General features: G+C 38.6%; 1 protein-coding gene across 31 annotated transcripts in view; it reads right to left on the bottom strand.

Moving 5' to 3' along the window:
* The window catches only part of DROSHA (drosha ribonuclease III), a 119,921-nt gene that overhangs the window by 30,028 nt on the left and 66,073 nt on the right, over nucleotides 1–23,820 (bottom strand). For all 31 annotated transcript variants that reach the window (XM_023625807.2, XM_070246398.1, XM_070246401.1 and 28 more), the window contains 6 exons: nucleotides 18,328–18,435; nucleotides 17,676–17,814; nucleotides 17,279–17,339; nucleotides 6,728–6,787; nucleotides 5,337–5,436; nucleotides 1,266–1,368 (listed from right to left, as the gene is read on the bottom strand). In XM_023625807.2, coding sequence (XP_023481575.1) covers nucleotides 1,266–1,368; nucleotides 5,337–5,436; nucleotides 6,728–6,787; nucleotides 17,279–17,339; nucleotides 17,676–17,814; nucleotides 18,328–18,435 — 571 coding nt within the window. The remainder of the gene's footprint in view (nucleotides 1–1,265; nucleotides 1,369–5,336; nucleotides 5,437–6,727; nucleotides 6,788–17,278; nucleotides 17,340–17,675; nucleotides 17,815–18,327; nucleotides 18,436–23,820) is intronic.

Genomic DNA, 23,820 nt, shown 5'->3' with positions numbered 1-23,820 from the left:
TGGTAGTGGTCTGGGGGCCACTTATGCCCTAGGCACCATGCAAAGCATTTTCACATTCTTACCTTCACCTTCCTGAGTGCCTCAGTAAGAGGGTGTTAGAAAAGATTTGTAGGATTTGGGATCACAGTAGATGATCTGGGGGAGGGTTTAAGGAAACGGAACTTTGCTCTGGACTGGATGCTGCCATGACTGGATATTAAGATCCTTACAAGTCTGTGAGGTAAGTGATGCTATCTCCATGTCACAGATGGGGAAACTGAGGCTCAAAGAGATTCAATAACTTGGCAAAGACAAAGAGCTGATAAACGATGTGAGAGGGAATTGAATCGTGTCTGCCTGGCTCTGGAGCCAACTGTAACACTAACTGTCAAAAATATTATGTGTACCGAGTACAGTAATTCCATGTGACAAACTCTCTGGAAACAGACATATCTGTGTAAAAGAAACATAGCTGTGAAAAGACTGCGGATAATTATTAAACATTCTCTTGCTACCATCATCAGCAGAGAACTATAATGGGAAGCTTTTATATTCCTTTTCAAAGAAAGAGGGCAAAATTGATAAGGAAGTACAAAGCCCTTTGAAAAGTAAAATGTACTCAATCATTTACCTAAAAAAATCAAGGACTTGTCAATCTACTGTAATATTTCATTGTGAAGCATACTTGCAATCACCAGCTAATTAACTCTTCACGTCTTTCCTGTACCAACAGCTAACTGTATTTTGGTTACAATATGAAAGAAAGAGAGGAAGTAACGTGCCTGAATAAGGAAGTAAGGTGTCTGAATCAGTCTCACTTCAGGTGAATAAATAATAGTTATATAGACTCAAGCCCTGGGATTTCAAAAATGCAGTGTTTTCAAGATGTTTAAGTCAGAAAATCTTGTGAATAGTTTAAAATGTGATCAAAAACAATATTAGCGCCTCACCAGCAACCTAGTCACTGCTTATTTATGCATGTGATCCTAAACCAAATCTGAAAAGTAATCCATCTCCATATCAATTCACTTCAACTCAATTCAGTATATACTAAGTTAAATATGGACATCAGACACTGTTTCAGGCACCAGGAATGCAAGGAAAGGAAGTATGACTGCTGCCCTGGAGGAGCCACAATAACCACAATACAAGGGGGTGGGTATTAGACTAGGGACTTCACATACTTTGGGAACAAGTAATTTTGTCCCAAGTCTCCAGATCGAATTTTCTGTGCTCTCCAGACATTTTAGACATGTAAGAAACTAGATTATATAAAGAGAAATTACCTATTAATGCTTCAAAACAATTAGCCATGGCATGTCGAAGGTCTGATTCTCTACAAAGATCAGGTCCATGAGCATAAAGCATAAATCGATCCAGTTCGAGTTTCTACAAAATTCAAAATGACAGAAAGTAAGAAAGAATTTGGCAAAATCTAACTGTAAGAACTCAACATCTCCTAAGGATAAAGGGTTATGATTACAAATTAATTGGCCTGATGTCAGTATATCAAGAAAGTCTAGTCTATCATTCATTAGGAGTCCTTACATATGGTTCAGCTGTCACAAATCAAGACTTCTCTCCAAGTAGACTTCTATGAACACTGATGGTTCAAGGAGGTTCGAACTAATCAGATGTGAGCTGTCCAATTCCAACTTCAGACCAAGCACCAGCCCAACCTAGAATAAGACTCTGCTATAAGACCATAGGCCCTTGGGTTCACCCAATATGTCTAGGGAGACACAAACCCAACCCAAAGTTGACCTCTTTGATTCCAGAGTTATGTGGTATTATGATGCCCATACCATACAGAACAGATTTTCATGTGGTAGAGTAAATGAGGACCCTCAGAAGACTTCAAAATGCCTTATAACTCTAAATCTTTTTTTTAATTTGGTAAGAATTTTGGGGGTCCTTTATCATTATAGTTGTGTTCCCTTTATGAGGTCTCCACACTCATCTTTTTGAAGGCTCAGTGAGATCCTCTGAGCAACAGGCTGGATTTATCTTAAGGCTTCTGGGAATATTATTTGTAGTGAATTTTGTTTCCTTTTATTTGACCTCAGAAAAGTTTAGAGCCAAATTTGTGTCCTAGTTCTAGAAATTGTATAGGACTTATAAATACATCTGTGTACACTAACTTTACCTCTGGCTTCATTTTACTGTATTATCCATATTTTCTCTTTACTTTGAGTTTAGTACCAATTTATTTCTTATCCATTTGTATGTATTATAATATAAAAATCAATTCAGGTTCTTTTAGAACTAGATACAGCATGAATGAATTTTTTTTATAAATCTTCTGAGATTGAATAAATGGAAATCAAAATTCTTTCCATAAAAGGAGAAAGATACAAACATTGCATACGCATACAATAAATGTTTCCATTACCATGTAATTCAATTCCATAAATACTTATGAAGCAATAACATGCCATGTAATATGGAACAAGTCACAAGTCAAAGAACAACCTAGAACAATATGAGTCTCATCAGTCCTCACATAAAAGTATTCAGATTTTGTGTGTCTCGGTATGTATGTTAAAAATATCGATATCCTTGGGGCTGGCCCTGTGGCCGAGTGGTTAAGTTCGCGCGCTCCGCTGCAGGTGGCCCAGTGTTTCGTTGGTTCAAATCCTGGGCGCGGACATGGCACTGCTCGTCAGACCACGCTGAGGCAGCGTCCCACATGCCACAACTGGAAGCACCCACAACGAAGAATATACAACTATGTACCGGGAGGCTTTGGGGAGAAAAAGGAAAAAAATAAAATCTTTAAAAAAAAAAAAAAATCGATATCCAGTGGCTGGCCTCGTGGCATAGTGGTTAAGTTCGCACGCTCCATTTCAGTGGCCCAAGGTTTGTGGGTCCACATCCCCAGTGAGGACCTACATACCACTCATCAAGCCATGCCGGGGTAGCATCCCACATACAAAAAAGAGGTAGACTGGCACAGATGTTAACTCAGCGACAATCTTCCTCAAGCAAAAAGAAGACAATTGGAAATGGATGTTAGCTCAGGGCCAATTCTCCTCACGAAAAAAAAATTCATATCCATTTATATTAGAAAAAGACAGAGACAATAAAAACAAGACATATATATTATCAGCATTTTGTAACGCTAGGAATTCATAAATATAAAATATACTCAAATGAGATTTTTGACTACCACAAATGCAACAGCAGAAAACACCTCTTTTAAAAAATTGATCCCCAAGCGCAAGAGTTTATACTAGAATATGTAAATCTCATCTGTTTTACAACTTCACTGGGAAAATCCAATTGTTTGCTATCTCTGGAGCCCTGCTGGAGAGTAGACTGCAAGTCATATTTTATATTATAAACAATTATTCTGGAATGCTAGGAATTTTCCAACTTCTCACAGTCCCTGCTCTATATCCTTCTTTTTCCATGCAGGCATTAGTGCAACTTTTAAAAGGAAGAGCAGTGTTCTACTGTGTGTGTGCTAAAATATTCATTTGTCTGGAGAGGTGACCTAGAGTTTTTATTATATTCTCAAAGGGGTCTGCTACTCTCCAAGTGTCCCCCTCCCAAGTGGTTAAGAACCACTGGTTTAGACAGAAGAAGGGCAAGACCACCACTGCCTTCTGCTGGAGCAGATGGGTGTTGAGTGCTGTGGTAATGTCACAGCTTGGAGTGAAGAAAGATCACATAGAAATCCCTAAAGGGAGAAACTAGCCACGCCTGTCATAACTCATGGCTTTGTACAGCAGCCAGTGTGTTATGTAGTAGCTTCTGTTTTTAGGCTACAGCAATTTCCCACAATTTGTAAATATCCTCCCTATAACTGTCTGAAAAATAATTATGCAATTCCAGTATATGTTAAATTGAAAAGAAAACAATGCAAGGAGGGGAGTGACAATCTACTTATTAACATGCATTTCCAATGGACGCTTATGTGAACTATCAGGAAACATTTGGACAAATTAAATCAACTAAACACTGAAGCAGTTTTACATAGAGTTGTGGAATTTCACTGATTGTGAGGCTGCTAAAACCAAGTTAGCATGCCTATAGTTTTTCATTAAGACGCCATTTTTTACATTCTCAAATGCTACCAAAACTAGTTCAAAGCCCACCACCATCAAAGTAATCATGATGATGATGATGTTACATAAAACAATGTACTCTTGCTAACCAAAAACCATGGGCTAAAATTAACTACATTTTGAATATAATTAATGCCTTGCCAAGATCAAATTAAGAAGCCAGTCATAAATCTAGAATGGGTTTTTACCTAGTCTTTTCTATCAAATTCCAACATTTATATCAAAATGAAGAACAAAATAGAAATTACTTAAATTCACAAAAGCTTTTCCAGTGGATCATTGGTATTTGGGAATTAAGAGCCACAATTCCCCCTACTATTGAATAAACCCACAGGTCTATAAAATGTAATGATTTATAATTAGAACAGTGGTAGCAGCAAGAAAAACAACTAACTCCTTCTAATTTATTTACATGTTTGTGTGATTACTATGAACAGACATTGTACCAAGCCCCTTATAAAGTGAACCATTAAAACCCAAATGATAATCTCATTTAATTCTCACAAAACCACCCTGTGTGGCAGGTGTTAATGCCATCTCCATTTTACCGATGAGAAAGCAGAGGCTTGGAGCAGGAAACAACAACTTGTCCACGGCCCCCTGTTTTTAAGAGGAGGGGTGTGGAGTGGAATCCTGATGGCCAATGCAGGTGCCCATGTTCTATCTGTTATGATTTACTATAAGACGGCACTGCACAGATAGCAACATCAAATGAGATGATGTAAGTAAAATGCCTACCATGAATCTAAGTCAAGAAACAGTTCTGTTAGTCACTCAGCTAAGTCAATGTGGCTAGCTGGACAGCCTAAACCCTGAATCTTAATTAATGGGATTTGGGATTTGGGAGGATGCTCAAAGATCTGTAAAGTATCCCTTGTGGATATAAACAGCCTAGAGCATTCTACTCAAAGATATAATTCTGCTTGTTAAAATAAATTAAAAACAAATGTAACACAGAAATATTACACAAAGGAAAATACAAAATATTTCATTTCTTTTGCTCTGTTCTTATGTTCCTTTCCCCCAAATGTTTAACTCTGTTCATGCACATCTGTCAAATTTTTCCTCTTCTATTATCAAGTTACCTCACCGTGGAGTTCATTAGCTGCTGGTGAAACTCACAAAGGTAACAGAACTAATAAGGCTGAATCCTTAAAACCTAAACAAAAAAAATCCTTCAGTCTATAAAATATTAAACCTTTACTACACCCTAAAGGGTTACGTATGCAAATGCAAAGTTATGCATGGACTGAAGACGAGAACGCCAGACTTGAATGGTTGACGTACCTTTGCTAGCATGGCGAGGTGCTGATTCTGAACGATGGCAGTCCGATAGGTTGCTAATCCTCCTTCTTCCAGACTAGGAAACAAATAGTACAAATGGACACTGCAAAAAAATAAATAAATAAGCACATGAATAAATATGCATCACGACATTCTGTCTGTGGCTCTGAGTCACAAAAACAGGCCTGGCACACAATATCTGTACAATGAATATCTGAAACGAACTAAACCAAAGGGTGTGATTAAAAGTCTTCGAAAGTTCAACAGTAAGCACGGTATATCTCAAAGTGCTAAGGCCCAAACAGCACCATTCACTCACATTTTCAAATTTACTTCTGTTAAAAGATTTCTCTGAAATCTGATGACAACAAAGACCTGAAGAATTGGTCACACGCTGCTAAGAGCAAATCTCTATGACACTCAGAAACTGGGCCTGGAAACAAATGCTTTTGCTCAGGTTATGGGTGGCCCCCAAGAGCAGCCTGGGAAGTCCCGAGCAGGGCAGCGGTGGTGGTCTCTTCTTCACACATACAGACAGAGACAGGAGCAGAACTGAGAGTGGCACATGTGGCCGGCTGTGCTGTAAGGACGAGTCTAAAGGGGCTGATCAGCAAAGTGCAGGCATTGGGGAGAACGTCACATGGAAAACTGATCTGTCCTAACCCTCACACCAGTTTTTAAGATCCACTAAGCCTATTTAGTCCTATTGCGTCCAAGAGCACAGGCTAAGAGAGCAGCCCGTTTGCCTCATTATGTCCTTCTCAGGGGAAGAAACAACCGAAAGAGAATAAAAGTAGCTCAAGACAGTTCCAAGAGAAGCATATCTTGTCGCCCTCAAAAGCAAACTTATGTGAGCACAGAAAACAAAATGCACTTTCCTACCCCACCTCCAAATTAAGGACCCCAGAACACTTCTGGGAAGACAACATACAAATACACACACACACGCACACACACACACACCCAAAATCTCAGCATTAAAATTACTTGTAAGTTTTACTTCCCTTGAGATCAGAAAGAGTGAGAAAGGGATCAAAGACAAATCCTAGAAAATGAAATGACATTTTAAAATATCATCCCTTTCTCTACAAATTGAATATAAGCTCTGAAGCATCTGGACCAAGACAAGCGGATCTCTTGTGGCTGTAGCAACTTGAACATAAACTTGACAGGACAGAGACACTAGCCTTTCATCTTGTAATCTTGCTCATTACAGCATCAGTGAGTGCAAGTTATCAGGGCAAGAGCCACAGACATGTAGCTTTTAAGCTTTACAAACGAGACAAAATACAGGGTGTTTCAAAGCCTTATTTGGCTAGTTAGAAAGAAGGCAATGTATTAAGTACGCTACCTTAAAATGCAATTATTGTAGAACAGTAGAAAAACCTCCTTACCTGGTCAAAAATTCAACAACAGCATCACCCAGAAACTCCAACCGTTCGTTGTGATTAATCCTGTGGGAAAATTAAAATAGCACACATTTACATTCCCTCCCTCTCTTCTCAAAGAACAGACACATGAGGGTTAGCTCCTTCAGTAATCAAAACACTCTACCTTGTCCCTCATGATCAAGGCCACTGACCGCCATCTTAGCCGGAGGTAGGGGAGGCTGACTAATAGGAAAGGGAGGGGGCGTTCCATCATATATGTGGTTCAGGCTTTCCAACCTGAGGGCGCCGTTCCCCTGGGAATCAGATTTAAAGTGAGGAGATATCACCCTAACAACTGTGAATCTTTCCATACTGCTATCAGGTGGATGAGAGAAAGGAGAGTGCATTCCAGTGAGCATTAGAATTGAACACTAAAAAATCAGTCTGGGTCCAGTGTTCTAAGGGCAGCTTCCCATTGCCCACACTCTAAACTTAACCTAGCATCTAAAGTCCTTCAAAGTAGGTCTAAGCGACTTTTTAGTCTCATTATCCACAGCTATCCTCTCCCACCTCTAAGCCAGGCTCCTGCTCCAAAACTGCCTGGTACTTTGTGAAGAGGGCACATCCTCTAAAACACTCAGTGCCTCTGTTCAGATCAAGCTCTCTGCTGCCCTAGAACTTTCCACCATCTCCCCTGTGCACTGAGCCACAATGAAAACTGACTCATCCCTCAAGGTCTAGCAAATGTTAGCTCCTCTATGAATCTTCTCATCAAAATTAATACTTCCCTCTTCAGCACATATCGCACTTATGGTCTTCATTATATGGTGAAGGTACATCTCACAGGCAGGGTTCTCACATCTGAGTACAAGGCTGAAACAACCAGGAAGGCAGCCCGTGGAAAGCCTCCTCCTGCTTCTCAGAAGTCCAGTGCAGCACCTTCTCTCAGTGCTAAAGTAGATCACTCTCTTTGGATGAGTAGAGATGTGACATGATCTGATTCAAGTTTTTAAAAGGCCACTCTGGCTGCTGTGCAGAGAATGAATACAGGAAAGAAAAGCACTGCAGAGGCTACCGCAGCCGTCTCGATGAGACAGGCGGGAGGCTTAGGCTGGTGAGGAGGTGATGGTGGAGGAAGGAAGAAGCCGTCAGATTTGGGATATGTTGTGTAGACACAGCAGAAAAGAGCTGTTGATAACAGTTGGGATTTGGAAGCTATGCGACAGAAAAGAATGAAGGTCAACGCCTAGATTTTGGCTCGTGTAGCTGGATGAAAAGTTGTGCCATCTGCTGTGAGGGGAACATCAAAAGGGAACAGGTTTGGGGAGACGCAGGAGTTGCATTTTAGACATGTTAACTTTGAAATGTTCATAAAACATCCAAATGGAGAGATCAACAAAGCATTGGATACACTAATTGGAACACTACATTGTTCATGGGCAAGGACAAAGTCAGTAATAAGTCTTTAGGAGTGGTCAATGTTTAGACAGGATTTCAGACAATGGAATTGGATGACTCTACTTAGGGAGAAAATGCAGCTAGAGAACAGGGGTCCCAGACCTGAGCCCAGGGAAGGGTCACAGTCGAGGTCAACAAGAAGTGAAGCCAGCAAAGGAGAAGGACTGGTCAGGGAGGTGGGAGGAAAAGGAGGCCAGCGTTATCCTCCAGACAAAGAGGAGCATGTTTCAAGCAAGAAATAGATCCAAGATGAGAAGAGAGTACTGATTCATCACGAGGAGATTGCTAAGGCCAGTGATGGGCAATCACTGTGAAGCAGTGGAGACAAACAGGATTCTGATTTGAGTAGTCTCAAACTAATGCTTTGTCTGAGGGCGGGCTGCAGAAAGAGAGAATATGGGGAACGGGGGATGTATAACGGGAAGAAACCAGAAAGGATGGTGACAACAGTGAAGAGGAAAGGAGGGCACACCAAGCCCCTGGGATCTGTGCAAAGAAGGCAAGGGACAGGCCTGGGCCTGAGCTAGAGATCGCCTCTCTGACTCCAGGGGCTTTCTTAAATGTCTGTGACACCGACTCTCATCATTCCAAAAACTTCTGTAGCTGACTATCAAGTCTAAACCTGTGTGGCTTTGAAGGTCATTCTTTATCTAGTCCCACCATGCCCACTCCTTTCATCTACCTTCAGCAGCAATTTAGAACTCTAGGCTGACCAGCCTCTGCACTGTACCTGCCACACCTTCTTTCTCCCTTTCATGTTACCTCTCTCAAATCCTGCTCATTCTTTTTTTTTTCTGCTGGGAAAGACTCACCCTGAGCTAAAATCTGTTGCCAATCTTCCTCTCCCTTTTTTTTTTTCCGCCTCCCCAAAGTCCAGTACATAGTTATTTATTCTAGCTGTAAGTCTTAGTTCTTCTGTGTGCCACCACCACAGCATGGCCACTGACAGATGAGTGATGTGGTTCCATGCCCAGGAACCAAACCTGGGCCACTGAAGCAGAGTGCGCCAAACTTTAACTGCTAGGCCATCAGGGCTGCCTCTCAAATCCTGCTCATTCCTAAGGTCAGCTGGGAAGCCTGCCCCAACTGCTAGAGCTCTCAGGGATGCTGGCTAACCATCCCCACCCACACCCCCATTCCCACATGACTTAAACACTTATCACTCAATTTATGACAAAATTATATACTATCTTTCATTGTTCTCCATTTCGTGTGTGCCAGTTTAGTTTCCCTATTTAAAGCCTCCCTATAGTTTCAGTCGATGTAGAAAATAAACACTCTTTGTAAATTAAATGACTCTTGGCTACCAAATCATCTGCTTGATAATTGGAATTCAATTTTATACCATTTCACATATCTCATAAATAAGTTTATTCTCCTACACTATCATTCTTCCACATTTAGGAATTTTAAAAGAAAAAATAAATGTAATATGAGAAAACTGGAGTTATTTGAGCATTAAAGAAGTGATTCTGAACTCTCATTTCAATTTATGGCCTTTATTTATGTGGAAAAGGCATTCTGGCAAGCAGTTAATAGCAAATAATGGGAAATTTTTTTTAAAAGCATGAGAAAATAATTTATGGCTATGCTGAAGAAGTCATAACCTACTAGCTCACTAAAAAAAAAAAAAGAAAGAAAACAAGCATTAGGCCCTAAAACATAGTTTTCTTATTCTTACCAAAGATACACTAGATTCTAAAAGATATTTTATTTTTTTGTTACCACTCCACAGGCCAATAGTGACTAAAAAGTTCCATGGTGGAATATAAAACATTATATTAAAAACTTTTTTTTTAGTACTGCAATTTTGCTTTCTGTCAAATACGCCAGAACTCCAAAAGTGTTTGTCATCACTCTTAGAGAAAGCATCAAGGAATAGGCACAATTTAGAGGCAAGATGATGTTAACCCCTAAGTCCTCTTGCTAATTAAATTTCACGAACCCCGGTAAGCTACTGTCTTGAGAGATGACAGGAACTAAGAAAGAAATGATCAGGTTTTAAAAAGAAAGAAAGAAAAATCACCCTATTCTTTTCCACAAGCCACTAAAATAAAAATGCATTTTCTATGGTAGAGACTCTGTTTTCTTCCCAACAGTTCAAAATACTATACAGGAAAATCTACTTCACATGGAAAGCAAGAAGCCTGGCAGGGGTCTGGGGTGGGGACAAACCATACCTGGATTGTCTTACGCTTTATTAAAGAAGACTAAGCCTTCCAGTCAAAGAATAATAGCTGCTCTGAGTCATATACTATTTTGAATGAAGTCATACTGGCGTAAATTTTACTTTAATTTCTTCCATAAACTTTCAGGAGACAAGAACTATGTCTAGGATTTTAATAACCACAAAGCTAGACTATTATTCAGTGTGCTAAAATACAAGGTCACAGTTCTAAACAGGTTTATTCAATAGTGAGGCTGCCGTCCATTAAATAATTTGCCCATATCCAGCATATGTTTTTCTATATCTACACTGTAACTAAACTCTGGCAATAAGCCACAAACAAAAATGGGGATTAAATATCACTTTAGTTTATTCTTATACTGGACAATTCCTAACCCAATGGTTTATCTGGAAAAATGGATAGATGGAGCTGCTAGTCCTTGTTGACTGCAGTAGCAAATCTTTTGTTCCTTCTTCCATTGTTTATACTTTCTTTAATCACTCCCTTTATAAATACTAGCAAACTCCAAGATGAGATGTTTACTGAGCAGTAAACACTCCATTTGTTTTTGAGAACTGAATCAACAGAGGCATTATGAAATCTAGCTTAACTGTAACATTTATACAGCACATTTGGTCTGAGGAATTCAAAGTGCTTTATAAAACACAACAGTCTCCCTGAAACAGTAATTACTGTAAGGTGTCATTTACTCCACGGAAAAACAACTTGAAATGAGCCAAGTCCAAGAGTAACTGCTAGAGTGAAGGTGGAGACATTTTCTCACCTTTGCATTCCAAGCCTCAAGCAGTGACGGGCAGAGTAGAGATAAAAGGTGCCTGGGAGGTCAGGCAAACCTTCCAACCAGTTCAGGAATCCCGTCTATTCATTACATCTGCCTAGATACTTGGAGCGGGGGTGGGGGGCGTCACAGAGCTACTAGATCTGAGTCCTACTGGACCCATGGATCCCAGTTAAGCATCTCTGGGATTTAACTTGAAGCGTTTAAATCAGTAAATCCACTCAGTGGAATTCACATACATTTAATGCATGTTGTGACTGTGTTTTTAATGCTAAATACTTAGGTAAAACTGACTTAAAGTATACTTTGCAGCTACCATTTCCTGAAACACACAGACATTAATAAATACTCCATATGTATCTCTCTTGGTCCAATGCATTGTTATACATTATGTCTAGCAATGACTCAACCTATAAAAACAAAACAAGAAACAAACAAAACAAGGTTGCTTGATTCTCTCACTTTTCTATTACCAGTCTTCTGATCCCACTTTCCCAAAGGTCTTACTGATAATACCTGGATTCTTTGAATGCCACCAAATACCTAATCTTTCAGAGACTCTCTCTGTGATAACATTTTGCTGCTATTTGCATGAGTTAAATATAACTATACAACTTTTACATGATATAAATATAACTCTACAACTGAGATTTATGTGGCTAAACACTGACGCTTTTTAAAATTATGGGTGGCATAATCGCTTGAGATGATGCCATCATAAAAGTTAATTATTTTGTACTTTTGATAGGCAGACAGGTTTTTATTCATTAATTTTAAGTCTTCTCTTCATGGCTTTTTGCAAATCCTAGCTGATCCCAAATCAGAGTAAGTAAGATATTAACCACCCATGTAAACCTCTGCTGATGACTCTGACTATGACTCTTCTTAATGCCCCAGTTTCCCAATTTCTAGGCAACAAGTAAATAACCTGGGATAAAAGTAGTATCATGGATGGCATTCCTTCCTGTAATACTTATTTACTGAGCCCCAGCTCTGCGAAAGGCACTAGTTGCAAAAGGAAAGGAAATTTTTTAAAAAAGAGAGAGTAGGACTACAGACATTCAAAATTCTTACAGTAAAAAAAAAAACCAGACCATAATACAATTACAATACATGAGAGAGCTAGAATAAGCGCCATAAAACAAATGCCAGCAGGATGTCACAGGGTTACAGGTACAATGACTGCTGGCATCTGAGGAGTGGAGAGGGCACGCAGGACAGTACGCTAAGGACCTCAGTCTTATTGGTGTGTGGACAGCCACAGGGAAAAGAAAGACATGCCTGGAAAAGTGGCCTGGGGCCAGTCAGGGGTGCTGGATTGCCAGGAGGGGAGGTTCAGACTTATGCAGTAGGTGACAAGATGCCACAAAAAGCTTTCCAGCAGGTTACGACTAAGAACTAGAATCGAGGCTCCAGAAACAGCAAGAAGACTGACTGTAGAGGCAGTCTGAAGGGACCTGGCAGAACGTGGTCCCTAAGTGTACTCCAGGATGTGCCGGTGCAGGAGGACTGGTTTTCAGGGGGACTAGGAGAAGAATTCAATCAAGAGCTCCTCCCCTCGGCCCTCTCCCCTGCTTGCCTTGCTCCTCCACTGTCATCAGTGCCAGAAACCTACTAAAAAATCTACTAGCTGGCTCGCTCTCTCTCTCCCTTCTCAAGTCTAAAATTCTGAGCAAGCTTGCTTGGGAGGAGAGATAACCATTGACATCTGCAATTTGATAGTGTTTGCTTCAAAGATACAAAAATTCCAAAGAGCAGGGACTACTGCGTCCCATTTTATAGTAGCAAATGAAGAAAGAAACAGGGCAAATGGTTTCAAGTGAACTCCTCTATTCAAGAGCAAGAGCACTGACCTATAACCCCTAAACAACCACCAGAGCTCGCCTCAGCCCCACGGCAGTCTTGTGTGCACGTTTTGTTTTTGACCGTCATGAAGCACAGTCTCCCTTACATTATTTATGTTTATGGCACTCCTACCCACTCCAGGTAGCTACGCCTCCTGCTAAGTGGGGACTTTCTGTCTCTTACTTGCCCTTGGATCCTCTAAAATACCTACAAACTGCCTCAACCTCAAAAGGCACTGGATAAATGTCTGTTGAATTAAATTTGTATGAAGCTTCCTAAACACAGCTCCCGGGGCTGGGCGTAGCTGGGCATTGCTAGATGTCAAGCAATCAAGCAGCAGCAGCCCCAGCTGCCGAGGCTAGGAGGCTCCCCCTAAACAGAAACTTGGGGTCAACTGTCCACCAGCAACAAGATCAGATCCACAGCAAGAGGCTCTCAACACAAGCAGCAAGGGCCAGAAGTCAAAGGACAACAGAGATTATCTGTTTATTCTCTGCTAACAGTATCATTTTCAAAACGGTAAATTCAGAAAGAACACACTTTCTCAAATATCATTCCTTTTGCCACAGTAAGAAAGCCCTCTCTTTGTAATAGAGCAAAAGAAAACATAAATCATGAGCCTTGAATAATGCTATCAAAAGACATAATTTACATACCAACAACTGTGATTAGGGTAAATAAGACAAAGATAATTTAAACCCATGCTTTCATCATTGAGAAGTAAGTGTTTGTGGTGTGTGCAGCCTTGCTGAAGGCGCTGCGGGGGACTCAGGGTTCCACTTGTTAAAATATAGACTGGTCATCTGGAGATTCTACAGTACAGCAGGGTAAAATGAAACCATGGCCACACTATCCCTGAGGGTGTGATTAGGGCTCTTTTAATTAAACAGTTCTTTTCTGATCTTAGACTCTCGCAGAATACCATAGTGAGGTGTATGATCATCTTCAAACTAGAATTTTAAAGTTTAGTGCTGACTTTCTTTTTACCTTTTGATTGAAAAGAAAAGACAGTTTAGTTTATGATAACCTCAAAAGAGAGCAAATCGAGGCAAGCCAATTTAAAAAGAAAAGTGATCTAGGAAGAAAAAGGTAGAAAAGGAAGCTGTGCCAGCTATGGCTGCTCACTCTCTTGATTGTGGAGGCCAGTTATCAGGGGCAGCAATTGTCTTAACTCTCTGTCACTTCTAACTCTGCTCTACCCACCTTGAATCCCTCGATGTCTAGATCCCAAGACAGACAAGCCTGGTTATTCAACTTTTCAACTACCCATTTTAAAAAGAAAGCTGCCCTCAAGCAATCTCCTCTACTGACTTTCCAAATACAACCCACTGTACTTCATACCCAAAGATAATCCTCCTGAGAGCAACAGCAGAGCCTCCTTAGCCATTTAGGCATTTGCTTCCATTCAATTTTCCAGGGTATTAATCAGTTTACAGAGACCCAGCCCACTTCCTTCCCAGAATCTTTAGGGGCTCAAGGCCACACAAAAGTGAGAATATTAATATATGAAGGAATCTTTTAAAATAAAGAAATAAAATAAGGAAAACTAACATATAAGACTTTCTAACCCATTCATAAGGCCAGTACTATTCTAATAATAAAACCAGACAAAAGCATCACAGAAAAGGAAAACTACAGAACAATCTCTCTTATGAATGTGGACACAAAAATCTTCAACACTGGCAAACTGAAATCACAGCATATAAACAGGACTATATACCATGATCAAGTTGGATGTATCCCAGGAAAGCAAGGTTAGTTTAATACCCAAAAATCAATTAATGTAATATACCATGTGATGTGAACAGAATAAATGAAAAAAACATGGGCTGGCCCAGTGGTGCAGCAGTTAAGTGCACACGTTCCACTTCTTCACAGCCTGGGGTTTGCCGGTTCGGATCTCGGGTGCAGACATGGCACCACTTGGCAAGCCATGCTGTGGTAGGCGTCCCATGTATAAAGCAGAGGAAGATGGGCATGGATGTTAGCTCAGGGCCAGTCTTCCTCAGCAAAAAGAGGAGGATTGGCAGTAGTTAGCTCAGGGCTAATCTTCCTCAAAAAAAAAAAAGAAAAGGAAAAAAACAGATGATCATCTCAACAGATGCAGAAAAAGCATTTGACAAAATTCAACACACTTTCAGGATAAAAACATTCAGTAAACTAGGAATAGAAAGGAACTTCCTCAACTTGAAAAAAGATACCTAAGAAAAACCCACAGCTAACACCACATTCAATAGTAAAAGACTGAATGCTTTCCCCTTAAAATTAGGGAAAAAGGCAAGAATCCACTCTCACCATTTCTATTCAGTATTGTACTAGAGGCTCTAGTCAGGGCAAGTAGGTTAAGGAAATGAAACAAAAGGCATCCAGACTGGAAAAGGAAACGTAAAACCACCTTTATGTGAAGACGATATGATCATATGTACAAAAAATCCCAAGGAATTCACTAAAAAACTATTAGAGCTAACCATCAAGGTTGCAGGATACAAGATCAGTATACAAAACTCAATTGTTTTTCTATTCACTTGCAACGAACAATCTGAAAATGAACTTAAGAAAACAATTCCATTTATAATAGCATCAAACAGAATAAAATATTTAGGAATAAATTTAGCAAAAGACATACAAAATGTATACTCCAAAAACTGTAAAACATTTTGAAAGAAATTAAGGATGACAAATAAATGTAAAGATACCCAATTTTCAAGGATCAGAAGACTTGTTCAAAATGGATCTACAGATTCAACACAATGCCTATCAAAATCTCAGCTTGCAAAAAATGATAAGCTAATCCAAAAATTCATGTGGAAATACAATGGATCCAGAATAACCAAAACAATCTTGAAAAAGAAGAAAGGAGATCTTACATTTCTCGATTTCAAAGCTTACTACAAAGCAACAGTAATCAAGACAGTGTGGTACCAGCCTATAGACAGACATAGAGATCAATGCAACACAACTAAGAGTCCAAAAATAAAGCTTCAGATATACTGTCAAATGAATTTCAACAAACGTACCAAGACGATTTAGTGCAGAAAGATTAGCCTTTTCAACAAATGGTGCTGGGATAAATGGATATCCACAAGCAACAGTTGGACCCTACGTCACATCATATACAATAATTAACTCAAAATAGACCAAAGGTCAAAACACAAAAGGAAAAACTATAAAGCTCTTAGAAGAAACATAGATGTTAATATTTGTGACTTTAGGCAATGGTTTCTCAGACATGACACCAAAAACAAGCAACAAAACAAATAATAGCTAAACTGGACTTCATCAAAACTTTTGTGCTTTAAGGACATCATCAAGAGAGTGAAAAATTGATCCACAGAATGAGAAAAAATTTTTTGCCAATCATACATATGACAATGGACTTGCATCTGGAATACATAAAAAATTATTATAACTCAATAATAAAAAATAACCCAATTGAAGATGGGAAAAGGATCTGAACAGATATTTCTCCAGAGAAGACACAGAAATGGCCAATAAGCACATGAAAAGATGCTCAACATTACTAGCCATCAGGGAAATTCAAACAAAACCACAATGAGATAACAATTCATACACACTAGGATGGCTAGACTCAAAAGACAGGTAGTAACCAGTGTTGGGAAGGATAAGAAGAAATCAGAACCCTGATATATTGTTGCTGGAAATATAAAATGGTGCAGCCATTTTGGAAAATGGTCTGACAGTTTCTTAAAAGGTTAAACAGAGTTACCATATGACCCAACGAACGCACCTCTGGTTATATAACCAAGAAAAATCAAAACACATGTCCAAAACCCTGTACACAAATATTCATAGCAACATCATTCATAATAGCTGAAAAGTGGAAACAACCCAAATGCCCATCAACTGATGAAAGGATAAATAAAATGTGGTATACTCATACCATGGAATATCATTTGGCAATAAAAAGAAAGGAAGTACTGATACATACTTTAACATGAGATAAATCTGGAAAACATTATGCTAAGTAAAAGAAGCCAGTCACAAAGGATCAATTATTGTATGATACTATTTATACAAAATGTTCAGAATAGGTAAATCCATAAAGACTGAAAGTAGATTGGTAGTTACCTAGGGCTGAGAAGGTTAAGGGAAACAGGAAGTAACTATTAATAGTACAGAGTTTCTTTTAGGGGTGATGAAAAAATTATAGAATTAGATAGTGATCATGGTTGCACAGTACTGTGAGCATACTAAAAATCACTGAATTGTATACTTTAAATAGGAGACTTGTAAGGTATGTGAATTATATCTCAATAAAGCTATTATTTAAAAAATCTACTTTACCTTGAGGGAGTTGGGTCATCTTGGCCAAGACGTGACATAATATTTATTAAGGTGTTAATTCCTATTTAAAAAAATACACAAGTAAATACTGTTAGAAGCATTCCAGGACCATGATTTATCTATCTCATCCCAATTTGACTTTAAAACGTTTAACATCTGCATATCTACAAGTTTGATCAATTAGTCACTTAAAACACTTCACAGGAGAAAGAAATTTTTCTAAAAATTTCATCCATCCTTATTATAATGCTTTGCTCAAAGTGAATGTTACTGCATATGGGTCAGGAAGCGCTAAAGAATGAGAGGATGAAACAGTCACCAGAGAACCAATCCTGGTGGGGATTTAATGTACAATGGGGTACACAGACCAAATCATGAAAGAAGAACCCAAACATACCTTTTTTCCGCATGTGCATGTGATGAACTTTTCTATCTCCGTATTTGGGCTGCCGAATTCCACAGTTAGACAAAGAATTCCTGGCATGATCAGGATTCATTCCAAAATTTAAGTGATGACTCGGGTGAGTCATGGCCAGCTAAAATTTCAATGAAATAAGTTCTGTCTTAAAACAGCAAAAAATGTTCCATCTTTATATCATCCCAAATGAAACAGGAAAGAGATCTGTCTATCCAGTTGAATTTTAAGCCCTGATCTTTCCATCTTATCTCCTCCAGCGTCAAATTTCCAGAGCTCTGGTGCAAGCCCCCTTCTGAAAACAAACCTAAAAGGCCACGTCTTTCAGAGGAGAATTAGAACACTCAGCACCTGGAAAGAAGACCCATAAAGAAGGAAAAGCTGAAAGAAGGGGCTCTGGTTTGACAGGCAAATTTTAGCTTTAGTCTATTTCTTTAGGGAAAGCCTCAAAAAAAAAAAAAAGGTGAGAAAAAGGGTTTGAAAGTGGCAATCAGAGTAGAGTACTGGAGAGAGCTGTATTTCTAACTGTCCTCATCATCTCCCAGAACTAAGAGCTCAGTGCTCCATTTGTAACCTGCAAGATGAAATACTCCTATCTTGTTATTACGTGAGTGTACAGGAGAGTAATTCTTACCTGTAACAGACAACGATCTTGGAAAGTGTATCCTATCAACTTGTCCAGATGCATTAGGCATTGGTGGTAGCGGATATGATGGGTCAAAACAGGCAGCATCATTGCATGCTGGGGGAAAAAAACATTTCAATATATTTAACTTTATAAAAACTTATAAAAACACTAAATTTATTCTACAACAAACAAAAACCATTTTCACATCCCAAATTCCATCTCGCAAACTCTTGAAATAGCTAACTGGCTGCATGGCATCCTGGCAAATCCTCTACAAGAGCTAGTGGACTATAGTTGTTAAGCGTTTAGTTTCTGGAACCAGAATGCCTGGGCCCAAATCCTGCTCTGCCACTCATCCATTGTGGCACTTTGGGTGAGTTATTTAACCTCTCTGTCTCAGTTTCCTCACCTGTAAAAATGGGGATAATCAGTGTAGTTACTTTCAAGGGCAATTAAAAGGATTAAATGAGCAAATAACAAGGCCTAGTAGCCTTCATTCAAGTAGGAACAGCCCTGGTTTATCAGTATTCAGCAGGGTATCCTCAAGGAAGTCATAAGAATTTCTGTGCCCCCTTGTCTATCTTTAATTCTACCAGAATGGACTAAGACTCATAAATTCTGAAATTTTGTCAGGGTCAAGACACTTCTGAGAATCTAAGGAAAATGACTCTTTCCTCAGAAAAATGCCTATGTGAACAAACATGCAAAAATTGTATACAACTTTAATAGGTAGGTCCACCAACCCCTAACGCCCATCACTATCCCCTGGGTAAGAACTCCTCAGCCGGATGACCTCAAAAGGCCATTCCAAGTTTAACACTTAATGATCTAACACTCTGAGGACAACTTTGATAAAACCACCCATACAGTTAAGTCACCTGAGGACATGGAACTTTTATTTTTGTTTCAATCACTTTCCATTTGGCTATAGATTCCTTATTGAGAGATGATTTCATGAAAGGCATATCTTTTTCTTTTTTCAATAACTTTCTTTTTTCAATAACTCAAGAGAATGAAGGAGTCATTCTTATTCATCAGAACATGGAGAATGGGCACAGCCCACAGAATGACTGACGTATGCTTTACATCATTTTAGTCTTTGAAGTATTTTAAGCTAGCATTGTTTAATATAGGAAAATGGATTTGCTTGAAACTACAGAAATCAGTTTCCTGTATTAACTTATAAAGAAAGATTAGTTCTCCCAAATAGGCTCTCTAATCAACAGAAAGTCTTTCTTTCCAGTTCAATTCAATAAATACATATTGAGCACCTCCATGGGCAAGGCTTACAATAGTTGTGGAAGAGAAAAAAGACGAAGACGTTCTTTTTGTTTTCAAGGGCTTCTGAGAGATATGCCATTATGATTTGAATTACTGGCATTTTTTCCACTTTGTTTTTATAAGTACTGTATTAAAACACACAATAATATGAAAACAGAGTGTGCGGCCGAAGTATAACAGTTTTCCAGACATTTAAATTGCAGGTAACAGGGAGCTCAAAGAAATTGATGATAAAGCTCACTAAGGATGTGTCATGAAGACTATATAGTGCAACTATATTTCATAAGTATGAACTCAGACTGGTGAATTGTTGATTTTTTAATATCTCCAATGAGAGATGAATCATTCATTACCTGTCAAGAAAATAACATTCTCTTTAGAGTACTCTGATTATTAGAAAATTATTATTAACATTAAGCCCAAATCTGTCTCATTGGAGGTTTACCCCTTTGAACCTAGTCCTATCCCCGGAGACAAAACACATTGAATGGCCAAGTCCCCGCATCTCCTGTTGGCTAACTCAGTCATACTTCCTTTCACCTTGACTCACGTGAAACAGCTCTGAGTCCCTTCACCACTTCCTCTAACTTGCTCCAAATAGAGCCAGTTTCTCTTTCCAAATAAGTTTGATTCTTATCAATACCATGGAAAGGCATATATGACCCACATCCACATCTTGTATCCCAGACAACCAAGTCTCAATGTTATCTACGAGACTGTTAGAATCTCTAGCTCAGTCTTTAAAATTATCAGTCATTGCAATGTTGAAATACACACAATCACCGAGCATCTTTTTCCCCCCTAATTCACGCCTGGCAACTGCTTTCATTAGAAAAAAAGCTCCTCTGGAAGATTGTGAGGAAAGAGAAGTACGTAGTTTTTAAGTCTATTCAAATTCTCCCATAAATATAGAGCAATTAGAACAGCAAAATAGACCTATGAACAGTATATACATAAAAACTAGATGACACGGTATCCCCATAAACGTCTAAATAAGAGGACAAAGACCCATGTGGTCTCAACATCTGTAAGAGAGAAAAGACAGGCGGAGCAGCAGGGCTTCTCATGGCCCTGAGAACAAAGAACCCCCAAATTAACATGCATTCACTGGAAATGTGACCAAAACTGGAGAGGGCTCTGCAGAATCCAGTCCGTTGGCTGAGTACAAGAGGACAGTCTAACAGTGCTAGAGAAGCTGGGGCTCAATAAAGGCTCAAAATTAAAAGCTGAAGCTCCCTTCCAGAGTAAAGCTCCATAATGTGAAGAAAGCACTGGGAGTAAAAGCCACATTTAGCAGAAAAGGAAGATAAAGCACAAAAGAAAGAGAAAGCCCAGATAAAAATAGAGGAGGGAAGCAGAGGGGACAGGTCTCAGGTATTATGAAGCCATTTTTTTTTAATCACTTTGCAAAAACAACAGACGGGGGGCTCTAGACCTGTGAAAAGCTATTCTGGCTTATACCGCCTTCTGAAAAGTACAGGAAAATATTTCACTTATTCAACTGAATTTACTTAACAGTATTTAATTTAAAGAGCAACAGAAAAGAATCAAGATCAAATCCCACCCAAAAATTTTATAAGAAAATACAGAAAAGGAATAGAATAAGATCCTTCTGAAAATTAAAAAAAAAAAATGCCAGAAAAACATGCCAACAAAACAGAAGAAAAGCTGTAACCTAATACTTCAAAATAAGCTAAACAAAATGAAGAAAACAACAGGAGCTACAAAAAGAAAATATAAACAAATACTGCATTTATTCAGAAATGAGATAACTGGAGGAAAGGAAGGTTTGGAAAGAAGTGACAAGATTCAGGAAAAAGACATTAAAGGAAATACTTCAAGAATATAGACTAAGGGTCAGGACCATGGTGTAGTGGTTAAGTTCAGTATGCTCCACTTCAGCAGCCCTGGTTTGCGGGTTCAGATCCCGGGCATAGACCTACACCACTTGTCAGCCATGCTGTGGCAGCAACCCACATACAAAATAGAAGATGACAGCCACAGATGTTACCTCAGGGCTAATCTTCTTCAAGCAAAAAAAAGAAAAAAAGAGGAAGACTGGCAACAGACATTAGCGCAGGCTGAATCTTCCTCAGCAAAACAAAGAAAGAAAGAAAAGAAAAGAAAATAGACTAAACAGAAGGAATGCAACAGCAAATTAATCAATGAATAATGCCTTTGAGGTATAAAAGATGGGAAAGAGAAAATCCTTTAGAAAAATTAAAAATCAAAAAGAAATGAAGGATTCGAGAGATAGATACAGAAGATAAGCAAAGATACAAGATGCATATAATAGGAGACCTTAAAGAAAAAGATCAAAACAGTAGAACAGAATAATGAATCACGTAATTCAAGAAAACTTTCCTGAGATAAAAGACAACTTGACAGCATACTGAAAGAGTACAGAGTATATCTGAAAAAATTAACAAAAAAAGAGCTGAGACATGTTCTAGTAAAACCATGTTAGTTTTTAAAGAAAAAACAATCCTTTAGGCACAGAAACAAAAGGATCAAGTCATTTATAAAACTCATATTATCACACTTTTGACAGCAATGCTTTATACCAGAAAACAATGTGAACATATTTAAGACACTAAAGAAAGAAGAATATGTGACCCACAGATTTCATATCCAGCTTAAGCAGACTTTATATTTAAAGACAAACTGTTAGGAACATGCTGAAACTCAAGGACCATTGTTTCAGTGACCCATTCTTGAGGAATCTGCTAGAAAATGAGCTTAAGACAATCAAGAAAAAAAGGGACAGACATGGACAGATGGAGTAGTGATTACCTTTAAATATATTTTTACCTGTAGATAATTCTCAGTGACTCAATACTATAGGGAACAGTTAGATACTCCAACAGGTAGTACAGTCGTGAGGAACTGAGAAGAGAATGAGGAGGACACAGAGTAGACGAGGCTGCCTTGTGCCTCAGAGGTATGACCGTGCAGTAAAAGGATCAGTTCAAATTAGATGCTGGGTGGGAGAAAGGAGCATGAGAAGCAGACAGTAATTATTTTCAATAAAAAACAAGGGGATACACACACAGAATGAGGAAGGGAGGGAAAGCTTAACTACACTATAAAGGTGTTAGTATAACGGTAACCATTAGAATAAAAATATAAACCTTCCTCAATACAAAAAGAAATGTAGGGGGAAAAAAGGCAATAAAATGGACCTCATAGTGACCAAATAACATAAAACAGTTTGACAGAGGGGGGACCAGACATACCAGTGTGTGTGTATATTTGCTTATATTAAAATGGAAAAAAATTAAATCATTTCTAAAGACAGTTGCCTTTGAGCAGGGCAGGATGGCAAGAAGAGGGTAGAAGGAACAGACAGAAGTTAGATTTTTTAAAATATACTTGCTTTTATAAACCCAAGTTTGGAATCATGGTAAATATTTTACATAATTATAAAATAATATTTAATTTTGAAAAGGAACACTTAAAATCAAAATTCAAATGAAATAAACGAATTTGTGTATCCAATTTATGGTAAAAGCACAAGTGACCTTGAAACACAGTAATCTGAGCATGCACACCTGGTGGAATAATCCTGTAGATAATCACAGACAAAAGAGAATATCCCCAGATATACAACTACTTTCCATAATCACATTGTTGGTGGTGCCATTAATATTGTTTTTCTGGGACTACCGTTTGTATATTATGGAATAAATCAAATGAGCAATTTTTTTGGTTTTGTCCTCTGTGGGGTCCATACTTCAGAGTAATCAAATAGTCAATGAGGGGAAGATTCTTTTTGGAAGTATTCTAATAATAAATGCAGAAGGAAAGACAGAATCAGCATATCACTTTGTTGGCTCCTAATGAATTACTGGGTGTAGGTCATGATCCATCAATGACTAACAAACCTACACAAAAAAGAGAGACCACACTACCACCTATGAAAAGTTGTGCAAAAAAAAAATTAACTTAAATCTGATCACTGCTGTCCAACATAACTTTCTATGATGATGGAAATATTCTACATCTGCGCTGTTACAATAAGCACTAGCCAGATGTGTCTATTAGTGTTTGAAAGAGGCCTAGGATAACCAAGAACTGAATTTTTAATTTCATTTAATTTTAATTAATTTAAATTTAAATAGCCATATGTGGCCAATGGTACTGTACTGGACAGCAGTTTTAGATCTAACTACCAACTTACAGGAAATACAAGAGACAGAAGCACATATTAAATGACAC

Source organism: Equus caballus, chromosome 21 (assembly GCF_041296265.1).
Source record: "Equus caballus isolate H_3958 breed thoroughbred chromosome 21, TB-T2T, whole genome shotgun sequence".
Classification (NCBI taxonomy): domain Eukaryota; kingdom Metazoa; phylum Chordata; class Mammalia; order Perissodactyla; family Equidae; genus Equus; species Equus caballus.
This window is presented reverse-complemented; position numbering and strand designations above follow the sequence as displayed.